This window comes from Camelina sativa, chromosome 16 (assembly GCF_030686135.1).
Source record: "Camelina sativa cultivar CO46 ecotype springtype chromosome 16, ASM3068613v1".
NCBI lineage: Eukaryota > Viridiplantae > Streptophyta > Magnoliopsida > Brassicales > Brassicaceae > Camelina > Camelina sativa.
The window spans coordinates 1949283-1966434 of record NC_141895.1 but is presented as its reverse complement, the minus strand read 5'-3'; the positions used below and the strand labels follow the sequence as shown (position 1 = coordinate 1966434).

Here is a 17152-nt window from a genome sequence, read left to right as displayed (position 1 = left end):
CTAATAGTGTACAGTTGACGATGCGCTGTACACGGTGTTAGTTTGAGACTTGCATAAAGAACGTGTTCACTAACGAAATATAAATCTTTTTTTAGTTTAAAATTTAAAGATGGCTAACTTTTAACGTTCTTATTGAAAAGATACGAGTATTATTATTTTAGGTTGTTTAATTTTGACTAACTATGATATCGAAGTATGTATTGGAGTGAAAAAAAATAGAGATGTTGTCCTTTGGGTATAGAAACATCCTAAATAGAGCTTCCCAAGAGTTGAAGTAATACACAACTCGACCGATCTAAGGGGGTGATAATGGGGCCACTCGACCTAGCTAGTTCTAATGGTCCCGAAGATATCCTAAACACTAATCGATTTTGATGATTTAATGCTAACATGCCAAACAGTTTTAGGAATTATTCTGAATCTAAACTCTTTTTATAAACCATGAAAACAACCTTTATTTGTTTCTTTCTAGAAATAAGGAATCTAGTGGAACCAGAGCACAAATAAATGCTATGAAAGTCAACAACTATACATACATCAAAGAAGTAGCTAAACCATAACAACTTAAGACTTGTTTCGTTGACTTTTTTGGTCCCATTTCTCCAACCACAGCTTCCATGTATGTAAACTATCTTAGATCGACTATGAGTATTGATTGTCATTTTGACACACTTGTCTATTTTCTTTACAGATATCATACATCTTTCTCCACACAAAACCCATAAACTGATATACTCAAAATTCAATTGTAGTATTGCTTTAAATTTCAAGATATAGAAACCCTATGGCTTTACAGATTTTAATCCGGGGAGCTTCAGAGATTTTGGGATTCCTCTTCAAATTAATTCTACGACGACTGCAAAAAACAGAACAAAACCATGTCAGAGAAGTTACAAACTTGGAAATAAATCCCTATGAAGCTTTTTCAATGTTCTAGTTGATGCAAACTACTTCTTGAGCTGCTTTGACTCGAAAAATAGCCACAAAGATGCTAAAAACATGATGTTTTAAACATCATCAAGATTTCAGGAGGCGATGCAAAACCACGAAAGCGTTTGTTGATGGTCATCTAAACAAATCGATCAACACGAGGATGGTCAATATGCATAGATGTCAATCAACAAACACATTCAAGGGTTGCAAAAGAGAAAATAAAAAAAAACCCTGTAATGTTCATGGAAGTTAAAAAGATGTATAAAAACAAGTTTTGGGATTGTGGAAGTACAGACATTGACAAGAACATGATTCCAGACAAGAATATTCTTTGGATATTCTTAAGCATATGCTTTGGAATAAACCCTTTTCTTCTTAGCTTATTCTGATTTTGGAAGATTCCTCCTACTGGCTAGCATGATGCAATGGAAACATAGAAATAAAAACAAATGAATAACTCTAAACTTGTTCTATGGATCGGTTAATCAATGCCTCAAAATGTTCTTAAAATATTACTCTTACCTCTTCGATGCAAAGAACAAACAACAAATATCGAAAATTCGAGTAAAGAAATCATTACCACGTCTGTAGAGAACTTCATCATCTTCCTCATAAGTTATCAGAGACTAATTTGCCACCAGGCATATCTAACTTCCCACAAATCAAATCTTGGACCATCGGTTTCTAGATCGATTATGTCACTGTGTGTAACCATTCCTCAAATCTTTGATCGCTGCAGTTAAGAAACCAAATTAAGGAACTTTCTAATTTCCCTTGCTCTGTATCTTTTGGTGTCTTGGTTTGATTCTCAACTCAAAAATATATTACTTGAGACAAAATCTTACCTTTTACCCGTAAGCCGAGAATCTGAAGATATTATGCTATAACTAAAACTAACATCTCTCCATTCATGTCAAAAACTAACATCTTTATATTTAGTTTCACAGCCCCTTCAAAATCATGCATATCCACGTTTCTCTAACATCCTACCTACAATGCCATCATCTACAAGAGGTTCGATCATAGTTCCAACTCTCATCCCCAAAAGGTAAAGATAGTGAGTTACCCTTTGGAACAATGCCCCTAGGACTCACACTGATACTTACCAAAGTAGCAACCGAGAAGAGCTAACTGCTCGTTGGTTGGAGGTTTGAGCTTAAACCTTAGAAATTAGAATGTCAAGTTACTTTTCATCCAGACATAACCCTAAGTCTTGCTCTTAACTTAACCACAGGAGCTAGGAAGCTGTACTATTATACTTGCAGATACTTCTAACACATTGTTCTATTTCGACCTAAAGATTTCAGTTTTTCTCTACGTAAGCCAAAACAGGGATCAGATTCTCTTACTCACACAGCTCGATACTCTCCAACTTATCGGTGATTATGCCTCAACCCTGCATTATATTTGCTGCCTCAAAACATAACAAAAAAGTCACCTTCATAAATTTTTGGGTTATACTTCTAAATTTATCTAAGTTTTTTTAAAGACCGGAAGACAAGGGATAACATTAAAGGTTGTCAACAGAAGATACAATGCAAGCGCAGGTTTTTGGTTCTGTCAATACAAAGGAAAACTAACAATAACTAGTTGAACGCTCTAGTAGTTTCTGATTCGCTCTGGTATGTCTTGGGGTTTGTTCAACGCATGTTTCCCTCTCTCAAGACATCGATCATGTTATAGATCCGCTTCTCTGCTTTAGACCGGATCTGCAATTCATGAAAATGTGTTTTTAGCAGATTTACATATTGAGAAATGCTATATTCGGTTCATTGATTCGTTTGAATCAGTTTCGAAGAAGCAGGTGTCTAACCTTTTTCGCAAGGAAAAGCACAGCATCGACAGTACCCTCAGCATATATTGATCTTCCGCAAACATTGTGCTGGAACTCAAAGGACACACTGCAAAACAAAAGGATTGTTTTTCCATGTTACAGATAAATCAGTTTCCAAGTAAATGGACAAGAGTAAAAGAGAGAGAGACAATGAATGTCTTCAGTCTTGCAAGTACGTTTTATCGGGTGATGTCAAATGATAAAGATGGAAAGCATGACCCGAGATATGCTCCTCCGGAACACCCACCTCCTCCATCTGTTGCTTAGGATCTCGAATTAATTGTATCTGATTTCAAAAGTAAGGAAATTGGTCTTAATGGTGATGATTTTACAAGAGAATGATAAATTTAGAAAAACGAAGTACGATAAAAAAAAAAAAAAAAAAAAAAAAAAAAAAAAAAAAAACACCTGGTCCATGTCGTAGGACACACCCAATTTCTGAAAGCAAGAAATCACAGTTTTTGCAGTACCAGATGCATCCAATTTGCTAGCTTGATGAGACTCCATCACCTATAGAGATTATAGCCACTCAGCCGTATTATATACAACCTATAAATTCCAATCCAATGAATATCTCAAAGTAAAAGAAGTACCTCTAAGGAATAACCAGCAAATGCACCAGGAAACTGCTCAGACATGATCTCCATGGCTGCAAGAAACGCAACAACCTAGTGGACAAAGCATAGATATTATGGGTCAAAGGATGGGAGTTGATATACATAATTTATAGCTTTTTATGACACATTGAGTACTACGTAAGCACCTGTTTCCCCATCTGTGGGGATATCACAGCATAAATCTTTGATTCCTCGACAGTTTTATACAATCTGGTCCTGTCTCCTCCAGTTGTACCCATAACGAAGGGAACTCCTACTTTGCCATACAGCTCTGCGTTATCTACATTTTGCAAAACAAAACAAAAAACAACCTTTGAGATCAACTAACGCAGATAAATAGATTCTAAAGCAGCTGGTGTTGTAAACATTCACATAAATGAGATTCACTTACGAGTGAAAAATCAATTCTTCCTAACAGATTATATACACAACTTAATCATAATAATGTTAAGAAAGAAGTTTCGAAGATACAGGAGTGTACCATTTACTGCAGAAGGAATTGTGTAGTCGACAACAATTAGTTCAGGATACTTCTCAAACACCGAAGACAGAACCTTCTCTCTTTCAGTAGGACCATGAACAAGAATCTCCTTTCCACAGACCTCAACTGTCTGGCCAGCCTCTTCAGCAGAACCAAATGATGTAGGAACAATATTCACTCCTGCAGAATCTGCCGCTTTGATGACAGCTTTCCCCATTTTGCCACTGCATCCATTCACCTAAGGCACAAAGAGAGAGAGAACAAATGGCTTAGCTTGATCCTACAATTGTCACTCTCACAAAGATCATACTCGCTTCAAAAAACTGTAACTTGACCCTAAAAGATTTGCTATTTCTAACAAAAGGCAATAACTTTCTATCAGGGACATCACACAATACACATCAATGTAAAATCTAAATCTCACAACTCAAGAGTGTTTGGTAAATAATCAGATACCAACCATGATGGATATGCCGTAACCAGGCGCAACGGACTCTCCGGCTTGCACGGAAGTCTCCGTCTTCGCCATTGACAAAACCACCGGAAAACAGCGTTTCACATTGCTCATGAAACTAACACGGCCTTTAACACCGATCAGAGCCGTTTGACTCGTTCTAGAAGAAAACGAGAAATTGCGATTCTCAGGACGATGAAGAAACACATTGGACGCCGCCATTAGCCTGTGATCAAATCCCAGAACAACATAAAAAAAATGGTAACTTTAAAGATCACTACATCAAAACCAATGTCGGCAAAGAATGTAACCAGTTTAGAGACGGTACCCATTCGCCGCCATATTCTATACGAATCAAGATTTACAATTGGTCCGAGTTTGCTCCCGAGGGACGAGATCAAAGTTTAAAGTTCAAACCTTTGTTTGAAAAACTCGACCGGCGAACGCCGAACGCCGAACGGTACGATTCTAGGGTTTTAGACATGTTCGCCATTACGCAGATCCAAAGACTCTGGCTAAGGTTGTGGTGTTTCAACCTAAACCGGTAAATTCTAAGTTCTCATTTAATTAATGAACAAAACCGGAGTTTCTCTTTAATTTATTTATCCAAACCGGATTTGCTCTATGTTTCCTTAATATACAAACTGGATTTTCACTTTTAAATTAAACTGGTCATGTAATTAAAACTTTTTAAACTCTTTCTGAGAAAAAAAATGTACGTACTCTTTCTGACAATAACTCTAATATTTTTTTTTACAAATCTATTTGTTATTATATTAAAAGTTTCAAAAAGAAATTCATTTGTTATTAGAAAAACTGGATTTATTAATGGTTATATATGCATATATATACTACTAAAATTACTACTATATAATCCTACATATATTTTTTTAATGCATTCTAAAAATTATTTGAATAGGAGAGAAAAAACAGAAGTTATTTTTTATTTGCATGTGTATTATTTAGATTAAAAATATTCAATTATTATTATATTAAAAATCTAAAAATATATTTTTTGGCGTTTTTCCTTGAAAACCGCAGGGTAAATAGTGCATATATTTGGAAAGGCGGTACATAGCTAAATCATTTGCATAAAACCGTATCTGTTTTTTTTGTTAAAAACGTAAATTATATAAAAACTACTGATTGGTGTGAAAAATGCGGTTTTCACAAAAAACGCATTAAAATCCGCTTCTAGTAGTTCCCAGCCACAGCCTAAGTTTCAACACTATCCCGATACAAAAGAAAGAGTTCTTTACGATACCTCGGCACTAGGCAATAATTATCTGTAAGAAAAAAAACAGAAAATAAATAAATAAAGTGTTTAAAATTTTCTCTCTGCAATACCAAAAAATAGTGGGTCTTACAAATAAAAGCGTATGTTACTATGGTAGAGACCTTCAGAGCATTAGCAACAAGCCTAGAAGTCTCTGCACTAACAAGTATACGGTACTGTGCAAGAAACAAAAAAAAAATGGTATCAATAGAAAAAGAAGTTTTACTTACTCCGTCAAGCATATTGTCTCTAAATCAATCAATAGAAAAAAATAACTTACTTGTTTATCCATTGTCTGGGAAGAAACCTCTAAGTAGTTCAATTTCGTTTCATAAAAGATTTTGTCATCCCAAACCATTTGAAGATATGTATATATGAAAACTTTAAGGGCACAAGTGGTAGTTCACAGGGGCAGAAACTTCAAAATAATCAATTTTGTTCTATGTAGAGACTAACATTTCCTTTGTTTTTATGTGTTTCCAGGTGGATCTCATAGTAAAATTGCTTGAAAAAAAAATTTCTTCACAAATTAACAAATAACATAGCAAAATTAATAATCAAACACATTGAACTACACTACAATATGAAGATGAATCAAGAACATGAAAGTATACATGAGCCTTTTGCGCTGACAATGCCCAGATTGTTCGTTGTGGTTTCAACTTAGGGCATCTCCAACCATAACACCATTTTAGTGCTGAAATAACACTATAGTTGGTGTAATTTTAACACTAAAACTTTTTTCATTTCCAACCACAACACCAAATATTACACTAAAAGTACTATTCTCTATTATTATATTACTAAACTAAAGATTCACTTTATTATTTAATAATTTTTATTATGTTTTCAATGTTAATTTAAATTTAATGTATTTTTAATGTTTAGCTAAATTTTATTATGTATTATCAATCAAATTACTAATTAATTTTAATATTTTCTGCTGATTAATAATTCATATTATGAGAATTAAAACTACAAAACTCTGTTTTGATATACTATTTTTTAATTATAAACTTAACTAGATTCTTAAATAACAACACAAATTATATTTAATCTACTATACTTAAGCTATTTTATAATAGAATAACATTTAAAATAAAAAAATAAAACAATATTTTAGTGTTTGTGGTCGCCTATGTTGCATGGAAACTCTTTTTGAGGTCCGTTTCCCGTTTCCGAAACGTTTCGGAAACGGAAACTCGGAAACAAGGTACATAAATATGATTCCTAGAAATTTCTGTTTGGAAACACGATGGAAACTCCATTTCCGTTTTGAAAACACGACGGAAACGTTTTTTTTTAGTTTAAAACTTAATAAATAAATAATTTGGAAATATAAAACTTTATTATAGATATAAATATATAATATTATTAGTGTTTTAATTAAACTATTTAAAATTTATATTTTGAAGCTTTTTGATATGACTTTTTATGTTTAGTGATTTATTATATATTTATAGATATAAATATATATATATATATATACACATGTATATATTCATACGTTTCTAAAACGTTTCCATTTCCTAAAAATCGTTTTCTGTTTCTGCGTATCCGTTTCCGTTTTCATGCAACATAGGCGGTCGCTACAGGAAAATCCCATAGTGATGTATTGTTCAACAAAAACGAATCACAATGTTATAGTGCAAATATACCGTTGGAGACAAAAAAAATCAACTCTCCCACATTATTATGTAGTTTTACCGTCCCGTTGGACTTGGCCTTATGTTACTCTTGATCACCATTGACATTGTATCTTTAATTTAGATCTAGCTTTCTCTACCATTAGATGTTATTTATTAATGGTAGTATCTCACAGTTGCCTCAATAATTCCTTTTCAAATAATGGAATTATTTAACTCCCTTATCAAATTTGAAACTCTCCGTTTTAAGAAAATAATCAGCTCATTGAAAATAAATAAGTAAACCGTTTTGTTAAAGGTATGATAACTATAAACTGTGGTCGGACATGCATATAATTTTTTTTTTCTTTTGCATAGAATTTACAAGCATGATCATTTTTACACAAATTGTTTTTTGCATAAAATTTCAACTAATATATTTCTTGGTGAAAGGGAACTGTATATATAAAGTTTGCAAATTGCTGAAATACTTTTAATTCAGTCATCCTTATAGTTATTATTCTAGAACTAAAAGCCAAACACATACATTTTAACCATTACGTCATCCAAAGCCCCTGTTAAGGTTGTGGTGTTTCAACCTAAACCGGAAAGGTAACTAAAAGTGAAAACCGGTAATTTCTCTTTTAATTAATGATCTAAACCGGGTTTTCTCTATGTTTCCTTAATAACAAACTGGATTTTCACTTCTAAATTAAACTGGTCATGTAATCAACTTTTAAAACTCTTTCTGAGAAAGAAAATGTACGTAAACATTGTTTTTGTTAAAATCTAGCTAGACATGACCGTGACCATGACTCTAATTAATTGAATTTGTACCATAAAATTGATATATTAGGTTAAATGCAATGAACCCAGTGACCTCAGAGAAGCAGATACATGTTTTCTTCTCTCATAATTTCCCTTTCAATCTGTGATTCTTAATCAATTAAAGTTTGATAAAATAAAAAGCTAAACCCATAAAGTATGTTTATTCTTCTTGTCTTTGTCACCCTATTTCTCTATCCTATGATTCTCTGAACCTAATCATACTACAAATTTTTGGATAGCAAAATATAAATTGTTTCATGATAACATCACTCATGAAAACGACCAATCTCTCTCTATTAGACCAACCACGTACATAAATGCTCCGGAGCTATTAATTAGAGATGATCGTCGGAGAGACGATATATATGTAGTTTTAAACTAATTGGGATTAATATTTTTAACAAGAACAAAATATATATAATGTGTAATTTCGTTTTTTAAAAAAGCAAACAGAAGATGGGGACTAAAGAGTCGTACGAGGAATATTAATGAGGCAAGTTGGTTTGATCGTCGACGACTCTTAGAGAGATGATAATGCATTGTATCATTCGAAGGCAAAAGACAGCCACGTGAAGTTACATTTACATGTGCCGTTCGATCCTCAATGTCTCATCGCCTTTCTCCTCATATAAATCAACAAAATTATACTGGTAATGTTTTTTCCCGAATTATACTTAATATAAACTATAAAGTGTATATAATTAATGAAAGAGTATTATTATTATTTCCATCTTTAAAAAGCTGACCAACATAAGATATTAAAAAAAAAAAAAAATTGACGATGTGTTGATTGATTCTGAGCATATGTATAAAATACAGTGTAGAAGTAGGAATCGTATTTCTTTATTCATTAAAACATGACTGACTTATTAAAAAGAACAAGAGGGAATATATGACAAACTAAAAACTTGCCCTTTTTTTAGTGAATGAACGTTGTAGCAGATCCACTGGACATCCAATCTAAAAGGTTTGCGGTGTTCAAGGCAATAATCATGCATATGGGTTGCCATATATACATACACACATCTACATCTTCACTTTCCAACCATTTGATTACACGAAAGTAATTAGCTGATTTGTCATGTCGAAGAATATTAATATTTTAATAGTGTACATGTTTATGCTTAGAGAGGGTCCATTTGCTTTCCTTTTTTCGGTCAACGATCGAGGAGATCGGAGATCCATGTTCACATCCCTAAATATACGATCTTTTCATATCAAGAGTAGGTCTGGAAACTATGGCGGATCTTTCGATATAAACACTTCATACTTTAATTTATTAATTTAGGCTATGTCATCCATGCAAAAATACTTTGTTGGTACACGTCAAAGAGTTTAATATTTAATTTTAAGATGTATTCGTGCATTTTTAATTTGACCTAATTAAAGTAATGTTACACAATTTAATGTGGATAACTACTGCTAATGTAGTATTTGGTAATCTATCAATTTCCCAAACTACTATTCGGCTTTTATATATCCAAAGGCCAGATAACAAAAAAAAAAATCTACTAGACGTTTCTCATGAGCCTGTCCTATGTTGCTCAGTTCATTGAACCATGTATATTTAATATTAGATTAAAAAGGAAATAAGTGTTTCCCTGATTAGTAATTTATCAATTGGACATGTTGATCACTATCAAACCCTTACAAACAAAAAAAAAAAAGATAGCGCGAACAAGAGAGAACATAACGAAGAAGAGAGTCTTACTACAATCGATCACTTAAGCTAAGTTTAATCAATACTTAAGCAAACTTTTAAGTCCTCAGTGTAAATTCATATGGCTAATTATATCGCTTATGGAATGGAACATACATGTACTTGAGTCCCAACAGACTTGACATGCACAGCGCGTTGTCATTCCTAGCTATGAATTTTGCTTAATATATATATACAAAATATATGAGAACTGAAAATATAAGCATATATAAATATAATTGGCCCAACATTTCCCACTAGAGCATACACAATCACCCCATATGAAATGCCTCAGAGAAGAAGAACACTATGGGGTCCTGATCGATCCATAAACATCGACAAAATTATTGGTAGGTACGATAACTATAATACTCTCCTCGTCCCATCAGTTATCTTTAATTAACAAAAATAAAATTTCAAACTTTATAAAAAATACTTTTATTACATAAAATCAACTAAGCATCCCAGTAATTCAAAATAACTTTCCTAGAAGAACTCTCAAAACACTAGGAACAGAGATTAAAAAAAAAAAAAATACAGCTAGTAGTTTTCGACAATAACACACTAGTTTAACTGCGCTTTATTCAAAACCTACTTATAACTTTCATGTCAGCTTCAGAGCCTTATTCAGAGGGGAATGGAGGTTACGTCATTATCTTATACTAAAACAAAGGAGAGAGAAGAAGAAGAGGTAGTCCTCCAAGTATTTTTTTAGGTTCTTGGGTTTCAAGACTCACGTCTTGTCCAGCGTGTGACCACCCTTTTCAGGATCTTTGGCGTACGTATGGAATCCAAACACCGCGATCGTTCTTTTGCAACGTCTGCGGCAATGGTTATCAAAGTGGCTGACTATGTGGCAGTGGTCGGTCATTCTCTACCTCGAGTGGCCTCACTTTGTGGGGCAACTTTTTATCTCCTGGACTTGTTGTCCCCTTTGTTTATTTTCTAATCTTTATGGTTCCAAATTAAGCTTTAAAGCTTGTTTGATGTATGTCTTAAGTTTATTGATTGTAACTTATCTTTTCTTCTTGTATAAGTTTATTGGTGTATTTGGCTCCTCGTCAAAGGAAGCTTGTGAACCTTTAATCTAATATATTGGAGTGTTTTATGGAAAAAAAAAAATAGTCCAGGGGAGAAGAACCTTGTGATTGTGGTGGAAGACTATGCCACACGAAATAGTTTTTTTTTTTAACTAAAATTCAAATCTTCTAAATTGAGCAACTTGCTTCTCACAATTTTGTCAGCCCACCCCTCTAGTCTTAATAGTTAATATAAAAAAAAACGTGTCCTCTTTTCTAACCAAAATCAGAAAAATCCCTAAATTCACTGAACCATCCTGCCCTCCTCCCCATATCTTGTGATTCTTCTCTGATCCTCTCTTCCATCTCTTCCTTTATTAATATCTCTATTCTTTCATAAGCTACTACTACTTGTCTTCCTCATTTGCCTACTTAGCTACTACTTCTCTACACGGATTCAACACCCAAAACCAAACTTTGTTTTGATTAGATAAAAAATAAAAACTAAACAGCTTAAACCAAAAAAAAAAAAAAAAAAAAAAAAAACAGAGTTTATTCGATTTTGTGTCTTTGTATCAAAACATCGACAATTTCTCTATGCAGCTTTTGGTTCTTTACCCAAATTCCAATCTTCACCTTCAGCTCAAAGCTTCTTCTTTTATAATCTCTGAATCTTTTACAGTTAACTCGGATCTTTGTCTGCATTCTCTGAATCTTGATTTGTCTCTCATTCGTTACCGATCAAGCTGCATTGGTTAACGAGACAACAACAAAATATCAGATCTTTGTGCTTATTTGTCTTCTAAATCCGAAATCAGAGCCAGCCCAAAAGCCTCGTTAGATAAGATGATTCGCGATATCTCAAACTTGCAGAAAGATATCAGAAACATCAAAGAACGTTGTTCAAACAACCTAGCGATGGACGTCGGAAGAAACAACCGCCGCCAAAACGTGAGCTTTCGAAGTTCGCCGGAGAAAGGCAAGCAAGAGTTACGGCGGAGCTTCTCGTCGCAGAAAAGGTTGATGATCCCGGCGAGCTACTTCAGTTTAGAGTCTCTGTTTCTGTTGGTGTGTCTCACGGCGTCTCTCTTGATCCTTCCGTTAGTTTTGCCGCCGTTACCTCCGCCTCCGTTTATGCTGCTTTTGGTTCCCATCGGGATAATGGTTTTGCTCGTTGTTCTTGCCTTCATGCCTTCTTCTCATTCTAATCCTAATAGTCATAGAGGAGATGTAACTTGCCATTTTATGTAAATTCATCTGATTTATATTATAATACTTTTAATTAATCTATTTAGGGTTCTTAAACCATCATCATAATTCATAGCTTTCCCCTCTCCTCTTTCTTGTACTAAACTGATTCAGAATTCTATTACAAGTAAAAAAGCGAATTAAAAATTGCAAGTACCGACCTTTATTTCGGTTTTGTTCCTTTCAAAGTAAACTTTTAGGTAATACTTAAGAATTGTAATTCTAATGAAATTGCAAATAAAGAAAAAAAATTGCTCATTTTTGTGATCGAAATTGCCATGATAATTGTTGATATATGATATAGTAATGGAAGTTATTACATTAAATTATTATATTATATTATAATATATATTTAGAAAAAAGGAACAATGCAAATAATAAGGGAGTGAAAGAGGAAATAGACAAATGATAAGTAGTAGCAATTTATACAAGAAAAGAAACCCTCCACTCACTCTCACTTGATCATCATCTCAATTCTCAAACCCGAATCCCCATATCCGTTAATATCGTAAAATTTTATTTTCTTTTCCATTCTTATTTGAAGCACCAAAAAGCAGAGTCCATTTTGTTTCAACCAAAAATGGCGGTAAGGTGATGCTCCAAAACCGACATAAGGTGATGAGTCTCGCTGACATCCACAACTGCAACAGCACAACCTTGAAGCTGTCTCACAGCTTCCACAAGCTGTCCTCTTAGCCTCTGAGACAGTAAACCCCCATCCGCCTTCACACACTCTCTGTACAGCGGCATGTAGGCAATCGCTACTCTTAGCGGCGCAGGAAGATCTCTCAAGGATATCGCAGACTCCCCTTTTTTCAAAACTCTCATGAAGTTCATGAAATTTTCATGGCTTTCTCTCATTCCTTTCTCAAAAGCTGTTTCCGACCAGTGTTCTTTGAGAAATGATTTTAGATCTGAAGGAACGGATTCGTCCTCTGATGCCCTCGCAATGCTGTCTGCGACTGAGTATGTAGCCGCGGAATCTCCTAAGAAGTCTGATTTGAGGAGAAACTCTACTCCTTGGAGAGACCCTCCGCTTCTTTCTCCAGCTGCTTTGAGGATTTCGATGCTGAGCGCCGTTAGGACAGGTGGTGGAACACGAGGGAGGAGATAGGCAGCGACCTCCACTTGGCAGCTTGAAGTGGCGGCTGTTAGAGCCAAGCAAAGCTCCATGTCACGGCAACCTCTTTTCACAAACCATTGAACAACTTGCATGCAACCTCTCTCTGCTGCTCTCATTAAGGGACCCAAGAAGGCAATGGCATTACCTTCCTCCACTAGGCACTTCATTGTACCGATTTTACAATAATGCGAGGCAAAACCAAGTGCTAAGTCCACATCAACATCTAAGCTGTTCCTTTGAGCAATCTGAACCGAAAAATGCAAAATATGAGAACAAAAAAAGACCTTCGTAAGAGTCTAAAAGCAATCAAAAGAATTTAAGCTTACCTGCAACAAGACACGGACAAGTTCTGTACTACCAAAACGTGAAGCTTCAAGGAAACATTGATTCACATTATCTGCACCACCTTCAACCAGCATACCGAGCAGTCCCTGTATGACAGTAGCTGACATTCCAGATGCCCAACCAGGATCAAACGAATTTGAGAACAAAGTGAGCGGGAAACAGGCTGCATCAAAGGCCTCGGTGAAGTCTCTTCCTGAGAGATGGTTTCCAGCTAGATCTAAGAACATCTTGAACGCAGAAAGCTGTAGTTCGATCTCCTCAGCTGAATTTTGACTAACCCTATCCTTTGCTCCCTGGCATCGGGAGTGGAAACCTATACATTTGAGAGCCCATTCAGTGAACTTCTGAACTTTGGCACCAGCCTCTGCTTTCAGAATCTCATCCCCATTGCACTCTTGGAGACGCTCATGCAACCTATATATTATTATGTACAAATGAAATATGAACTCGACCTTAAATTTCACACATTATTATTGACGTCATTCATCAAAAAATACCTCGCCCTATTGTGACCAACGATAGAAAAAACAGCAGGCAGATGAAAATGGAACTATAGACAAGTTTACAACTCATCTCTGTGGAAAAACCTCATACAAAAGTGCACAGAGAGAAATGCACATCATAAGCGAAGTAGCTAACTACAGGAAAGAAGCCATTAACAATTAAGGGATAATATTCCATGAATGTTAAAATAAATGATTTAATGTATTACTAACCCAAGAATCTTATGTCTATGAAATATAGCAGTATCAATGCCCACAAAGATTTAGCAGTGTCATTTGATGAACTTATAATTTAGCACAAACGACTACTTGCAGATGTAAACCAATCACTATAACAAGTAAAAATGTGTGACCACAAATAAAACCGTGAGTGGTAGAAAACAAGGGAATCAGGGAATCATGGAAACAGCCAATCAGTCTAAGCACCCAAATTTGATTTAAAGTAACATTTATGAGAAATCAAAGTATTTGCATAAGTACCTTTGAGCCATAACAGTTACTGTATCAGCAAGACTCATCGTCCGGCTCTGGCAAGCAGAGACACATGAAGCGAGAAAGGAAGTCCTAAGAGTAGCTCTAGTAAAGTCATGAGCACCATGACAAATGATCTTCTTAATCAATCCGGTGATCCCCTGAAACTCAGGCTTTGTACTCAAGAACCAAACAGAATCAAGACCAACACAGAGCAAATCATTCAAAGTCTGTGGATCAGCCAACTGAATCAATCTCTCAGCAACTTCCCAATCCAACGAGGTAACAGCGCCTTGGAAGAGTCGACCCAACTCGATCCTCTCTTGCCTATTAAGCTTTTTCTGCTGCCCAATATTTTCAACCTCAACGAGATCATCATTCCCTTTGAAATTTAGTTTCTTTGCACTACAACCGCAGCATTCGCCTGAATTAGTCCCAGCTGGATCTTTCCCTATCAAAGGTGCCTCTCTCGAAAAAAACACATTACTCCCCTCACCTCCTTCGTATTTCTGAGATGAAGCAATGGTTTCAGTTTTCACCTCGGAACAGAAAGGCTCATCAGGGTACATCTGATCACATAACTTGATGTTATTATCACACACACCTTCTTTCTCCATTCTTTCCAAGAAGAAGACTACTAAACAAAACAAAAAAAAAATCTACTCAAGAGCAAAAATAAAAACCATTCCTTGATATCTCATAAGCTTCTCTTCTTCCAGATATCTCCAAAAATGATAGGGACGACAAAAATCAAAAGAACCAAAAGGGTCTTGTCAACATTTCCAAAAAAAATCTAACAAAAGTTTCTCTGATCAGCGTAAGATCCTGGAAACCTTCCCCCTTTAGCTCATGACCATGGGCATAAGAGAAATCAACAACAACAAACCCTAGAAATGAAACAAAATACATCAATCGTCAGCAAAAAAAAAAAAAAAAAAAAAAAAAAAAAAAAAAAATCTACAATCAGATTCGCGTTTAGATTAAGAAACACAGTGGACACAAAAATCGGAAACCCGATCAAATAAAAAAAAAACACGAATCGAGTTTCAGAAAAAAACGTAATTGTGCCCCAATCAATACATATGAAACTAAAGAAGAGAGAGAGGAGAGAATGGGCGAAACCTGGACAAAGAGAATGGAGAAGAATAGAGAGAGAGAGAGAGAGAGAGAGAGAGAGAGAGAGGCTGAGAAAAACCCTGTGCATCGATTCGGGTTCTTGTTTTTTTTTTTTCTTTTTTCATTTTACAGAATTTTTATTTTATTTTTGTATAATGTTTATAAAATTGTTGCTTTTTTTACAAACATTATTCTCTTTTGAATTTTTATTTTACATTTGTTATCGAATCTTAATTTTAATTTAATTGTATAGATTCTCTCTCTTTCTTTCGTTCGCTGTTAACTTTTGATTAATTTCTATTGTAATTCAGAATCAATGATATAATATACTTAATGTCTCAATCTTATGACTAGACAAATCATATCAAAGGACAAAAGAACTTGGAGTAGTTTAGATGAGAATTATTCAACTTATGGTTCCTTTTTTTTTTTTTTTTTTTTCTTTTTTACTTTTATACAATAAATTTACGACTTCAGTTTTTTAAAACCGATTGCATGACTAGTGATTATGTTATAGAAAAATATCAAGTTTGTTTTTATAAGCAGTTTCGTTTTTCTTCTTTGTAAGTATTGTTTAGTACTTAGTGATTATTACGTACATTAAAGAAAATGTAAAACAAAGCATATAATGGATGATGACGTAATGGAAAAAGGTCGAAAGTGGAAGAGGTTGAGATCGATGTTTTGGTTTTAGGGGTCAAAAAAGGGATGGAACTGAAAAATTATTTTTTTTAATAAGAAAATTAATCGAGTTCAAACACAGTTATGTTTTTTAGTCGTTTCGACTCTCAAACTTTTATGATGAATATACGATTCTTCAAAACCATTCTCTACAAGTTATCTCAAGGCTCAAAGAGCCCTATATTTATTGGGGATGGATCTTGGTTTCTGCAGATCGGTAAGCAAGAATTCTATGGTCTCTTCTTCATAGTAAAGAATTAATGGTGGTCGAGTTATAAAAGGATCATCAGCTTTCAGCTATCAATCCAATAATATAAGTCCATTGGAAACTGAGACTAAACTAATGAAAGCTTTACGGATGGTATTGCAAGTTTGCAACAAGCTAAGCAAAGAGGTTAGCTAGTTTAGGCGTCACATTAGTCACTTTGTGAAGGTTCGAATACTCGTTATAAGTCACTCCAAGACAGCTCTGGTTGGAGACAGTCACATTAGTCACGTTGTATTGTTCTGGAACAACTTGTAACGTCTAAACGTATTATCTAATGAAATTAGATGGATTAATTGCCGGTAAGAAAAAACAAAACGTTACGTCAATTTGGAATGAAATGAAGCATTTGTATTTAGTTTAAAGTCTCTGTGTGTGTTTTTTTTTTGTTTGCTTTCTTTTATCAATTAGTACTAGTTAACGCGTTTCAATCATGGACGGTAAACATATATAAACTACACCAGTAGTTAAGTGTTCAATGGATGATGATGCAATACTACTAGATGCTAATTTAACATGGTTTATTTTATTGAACGAAGAAGACCCACAATCAATTATTTCATTAATTAAAGTCCTTAAAACATACATAATGCGTGTAAGCTTGCCAAAAAATACAATACAAACTTATATTAAA

The 17152-nt window shown here is 34.4% G+C and overlaps 3 protein-coding genes and 1 long non-coding RNA gene across 5 annotated transcripts; 2 read left to right on the top strand and 2 right to left on the bottom strand.

Moving 5' to 3' along the window:
• Positions 1 to 482: 482 nt before the first annotated feature.
• LOC104749350 (4-hydroxy-tetrahydrodipicolinate reductase 2, chloroplastic) lies at positions 483 to 4857 on the bottom strand. Its single transcript, XM_087490981.1, has 10 exons — positions 4648 to 4857; positions 4326 to 4545; positions 3866 to 4103; positions 3531 to 3664; positions 3361 to 3435; positions 3176 to 3277; positions 2944 to 3053; positions 2747 to 2834; positions 1514 to 2642; positions 483 to 856 (listed from the first exon to the last, which is right to left on the bottom strand). Exons 1-9 carry the CDS (start codon positions 4659 to 4661, stop codon positions 2574 to 2576), a joined length of 1050 nt encoding a protein of 349 aa, XP_087347107.1. The 5' UTR covers positions 4662 to 4857; the 3' UTR covers positions 483 to 856; positions 1514 to 2573.
• A 3531-nt stretch (positions 4858 to 8388) lies between these two features.
• LOC147925033 (uncharacterized) lies at positions 8389 to 9414 on the top strand. Its single transcript, XR_015584194.1, has 2 exons — positions 8389 to 8698; positions 8972 to 9414. It is a non-coding gene; the product is annotated as an uncharacterized LOC147925033 (long non-coding RNA).
• A 1583-nt stretch (positions 9415 to 10997) lies between these two features.
• On the top strand, positions 10998 to 12052 carry LOC104749349 (protein AUXIN-REGULATED GENE INVOLVED IN ORGAN SIZE-like). The gene has a single exon (XM_010470957.2). The coding sequence runs from the start codon at positions 11613 to 11615 to the stop codon at positions 12015 to 12017; it is 405 nt and encodes a 134-aa protein (XP_010469259.1). The 5' UTR covers positions 10998 to 11612; the 3' UTR covers positions 12018 to 12052.
• A 344-nt stretch (positions 12053 to 12396) lies between these two features.
• On the bottom strand, positions 12397 to 15821 carry LOC104749348 (ankyrin repeat protein SKIP35). Of its 2 annotated transcripts, XM_010470956.3 has the most exons (4): positions 15579 to 15821; positions 14466 to 15343; positions 13464 to 13896; positions 12397 to 13382 (listed from the first exon to the last, which is right to left on the bottom strand). In XM_010470956.3, exons 2-4 carry the CDS (start codon positions 15071 to 15073, stop codon positions 12585 to 12587), a joined length of 1839 nt encoding a protein of 612 aa, XP_010469258.2. In that variant the 5' UTR covers positions 15074 to 15343; positions 15579 to 15821; the 3' UTR covers positions 12397 to 12584. The 2 variants fall into 2 exon arrangements, with proteins under 2 accessions (XP_010469258.2, XP_087347106.1); XM_087490980.1 differs by lacking the exon at positions 15579 to 15821 and having other exon boundaries at positions 13464 to 13795; positions 14466 to 14604.
• Between the last annotated feature and the right edge of the window lie 1331 nt (positions 15822 to 17152).